The sequence below is a fragment of the Austrofundulus limnaeus genome, unplaced genomic scaffold (genome assembly GCF_001266775.1).
Source record: "Austrofundulus limnaeus strain Quisiro unplaced genomic scaffold, Austrofundulus_limnaeus-1.0 Scaffold470, whole genome shotgun sequence".
Lineage (NCBI taxonomy): Eukaryota > Metazoa > Chordata > Actinopteri > Cyprinodontiformes > Rivulidae > Austrofundulus > Austrofundulus limnaeus.
Window position 1 is genome coordinate 284,752 of NW_013952872.1, and position 3,164 is coordinate 287,915.

A 3,164-nucleotide genomic window follows, 5' to 3' on the forward strand; every position below is an offset into this window, starting at 1 on the left:
GATAGATAGATAGATAGATAGATAGATAGATAGATAGATAGATAGATAGATAGATAGATAGATAGATAGATAGATGGATAGATGGATAAAATGGTTGGCCCTTGATCGTTGCAGCTCGCGCCGTTGTTGGCGCGAGACTCATTTCAACGTCACATCCACCAATCACCAGAAAGAGTGCATCGTATCATCCAATTGGAGAGCTCGTTGTTGGGGCTGTGGGCGGAGACTAAAATTACAAACTGTTTTCTGCTCGTTTTTTCCGTCTGAAAGATTCAGAAACTTTATCTCTTCGTGGTTAATGGAACATATTTAACCCTTCAAATGAAAGGCAGACCTCGGTACTTCTGTAGGTTTTATTTCACGAACAGCCGCGGTGTTCAGCCGCTAAAAGCTTTTGTTTACATTCAGTGGAGGTGGTTAGCTTGTTTCCACTTTGTTATTAGCACAGTTTGATTAGCTGCTAGTTAGTTTTCTGTATTTTCTGAGCATATTAAAAACTCTTTTAGCCAATAGATATGTCAACAGGAGTTTGATGTTTTTCATGTTTGAGACCGAAGAAACTGAGCTCATCTTCTACAAYAGTTGGACAGAAACTCAGGTAAACTAAAGCCACCTGCTAAACATCTATAATCAGTCCGCTGTGGGACCAGAAGCAGCACTTAAACATTTCTTCCCCTCTACAGCCATGATGATAGGTGTCTACAGCAGGCTGACTTCCTGACGTGACCCCTGGGATGTCCTCTTTCCGGGTCAGYCAGGGTTCAGAGAGACCTCTCGGTGGGACACATCTCTTCCTCTGTCTTCCTGCTCAAAGGTTTGCCAGGGACAGAAAATATTCATCATCCAAAGAGTCATAAAACGCACCAACAAAACTCTGTAAACCAGTGAAACAGGTGGTGCTGCAGCATCATTACTGAACAAACTCTGACTTCCTGCTCCTGTTTGTCTCCTTCAGCCTGTAGAGATGGAGTGTGGGTCTGTCAGGAGGAAGGTGGGCTGTGTGCGTCAGGAGAACGCCTGCCTGACCCCACAGGACGAGCAGCTCATCAGTGACCCACAACCTTTGTAYGACGATCCAGCAGCCTTTAAGTCACAGGTATGGACACACAAATCTTCATTTACCTTAAAAAAACAAGACAAATCCTAGCAAACATTTATTGCCAACCAACCTTTATGTAAGTTTTAGATCCAGCTGTTTGAGAAATGACAGGTTTCATCGAACTTTGAAAGAAATATTGTCTCGTGATATCGCAAGATGTCATGCTCACCCTTAGCAAAAAGTAGTATATGCAAGTATCCATTAAGTATACTAATTTTAAACTTAAAATGAAAAGTATACTTCCAGTTTACTTTTTATGTACCTATCTGAGATATACTTAACCAAGTTTATCTTACACTATACTTKGCTTGTACTAAAAGYATAYTAAAAGTTTAAGTATACTTAGTTTATACTATTGTTTAAACTTTTGGTCAAGATAAACTTTAGTAGTACACTTTTCACAYAGACTGGTTTATTTGTAGTATATTTCAAGATTAAACTAAAACTACGTAGAATACTTTCAGTATACTTCTGAGTATACTTTCATAAACTTTTTGTGGGCCAATTTAATCCGAGGTTTATATTTGTTAGTAAACTGCTAGTACACTTATATCAGTTTACTTGGTAAATAAAAGTACACTTAGGGAAATACACTTTTATATATTTCAGTATACTTAATGACATGTACTTAACTTATACTTCTTTTTTTGTAAGTTTATAAACTTAACAGTTAACTTAACTTTTCATAAACATTAAAAATGTCCCAATTTAGTACAAACAAGTTTTAAATGAATATACTTTCTAGTGCACTACAAGTACATGGTGCCTAGTATACTTGATATACTTAAACTTATACTCAAGTATACTTATTAAAATGAACTTCAAGTATACTACTTTTTGCTAAGGGCRTGTATGTGTTGTAAATGACTCGTAGCGACTACCACACCAAATTATACCTCAATGTCTGTGAAATTCACAGCATTGTAGACATTGTAGTGTTTTATTTGTGACTGAATAGTGYGGGAATTGAACCCCCAACTCTGTTATTGGAGAACGGTTCCTCCAACCATTCATCCACAGCCGTGTATTTTTCTTTGAACAAAATCTAACAATAATGTCATTTTAAGTAAAGGAATATTTACCAAATTTTAGAAAAATGTAACTTAAAATAAATAGCTTTATATACATAGCTTTTTATATTTTAGCTAAATAGCTTTTCCTTTTCAAAAACTAAGTTTTGGGCTATAGTAAGCTGGATGTAGCAGCTGCTCCTCTCGTCTTGAAATGTGTTGACTCAAAAGCTGATCGGTTGTAGATGCATGTCCAATGATTGATTTATTTATTTTATATTTTATTCAAAATTGAAGCATTTTGTGAGAAATTTTGCTGTCTACACCTTACGACTATTTAAAAACAAATAATAGAAGTGGTATTGTTTATATTCTAAAGGTTCTTCCCAGAAGCTCGAGGGTTGGGTTTAACAGCAGCCTGGCAGCCATGAGTGAACAGATTCATCAGCTTGAAACAGAGTTGGAGGCTCAAACTAAAGAGCTAAAGTAAGTTGCAACATGATAAACATGTACTTGTAACGTATCAGCCATGCTGTAAAAAAGGGCTTCTTAACCTTTTTGACTTCGGGGCCCAATTTATTGAACATAAAGTGTCACGAGGTCCAGTCAGACATTAACAATGTATGGATCAAAATGATAATTATTATAAATCTTGGTTTAATTTTAATTGCATTTACATCATAACTAACACAACTCAGTTAAATACACTTACAGTTTAAAAGTAAAACTCCTGTCAAATAATCACAAGACATGATTACGTATAACAAATATTTTTATATTGTAACCTGCCCATAACAATTATTTGAACAAACACAACTGTCGGTCAACAGGCTTATCAACACAAAAATATATTTTTAACATAACAAAAATAGACAATTCAATAAAAAAATGTGGGCATAAAATAAATACATTCAAAATGTTCAACGTGAATGTTTCAAATTTACAAAACCTGTAAAAATAAATTTGATTATTTATTTGATTATAGTTCCCCCTATTAGTGCTTTAGTGCAGTGTTTCCCAAAGTTGGGGTCGGGACCCAAAGTGGGGTCCTGAAA

The 3,164-nt window shown here is 35.5% G+C and overlaps 1 protein-coding gene across 1 annotated transcript in view; it reads left to right on the top strand.

Moving 5' to 3' along the window:
* Positions 1-223: 223 nt before the first annotated feature.
* Positions 224-3,164, top strand: part of ccdc18 (coiled-coil domain containing 18) — a gene marked incomplete in the record, with an annotated part of 39,205 nt that continues 36,264 nt past the window's right edge. Inside the window, 4 exon segments of the mRNA XM_014025349.1 lie at positions 224-598; positions 684-814; positions 956-1,096; positions 2,489-2,595. Of these exon segments, the coding sequence (XP_013880803.1) occupies positions 965-1,096; positions 2,489-2,595 (239 nt within the window).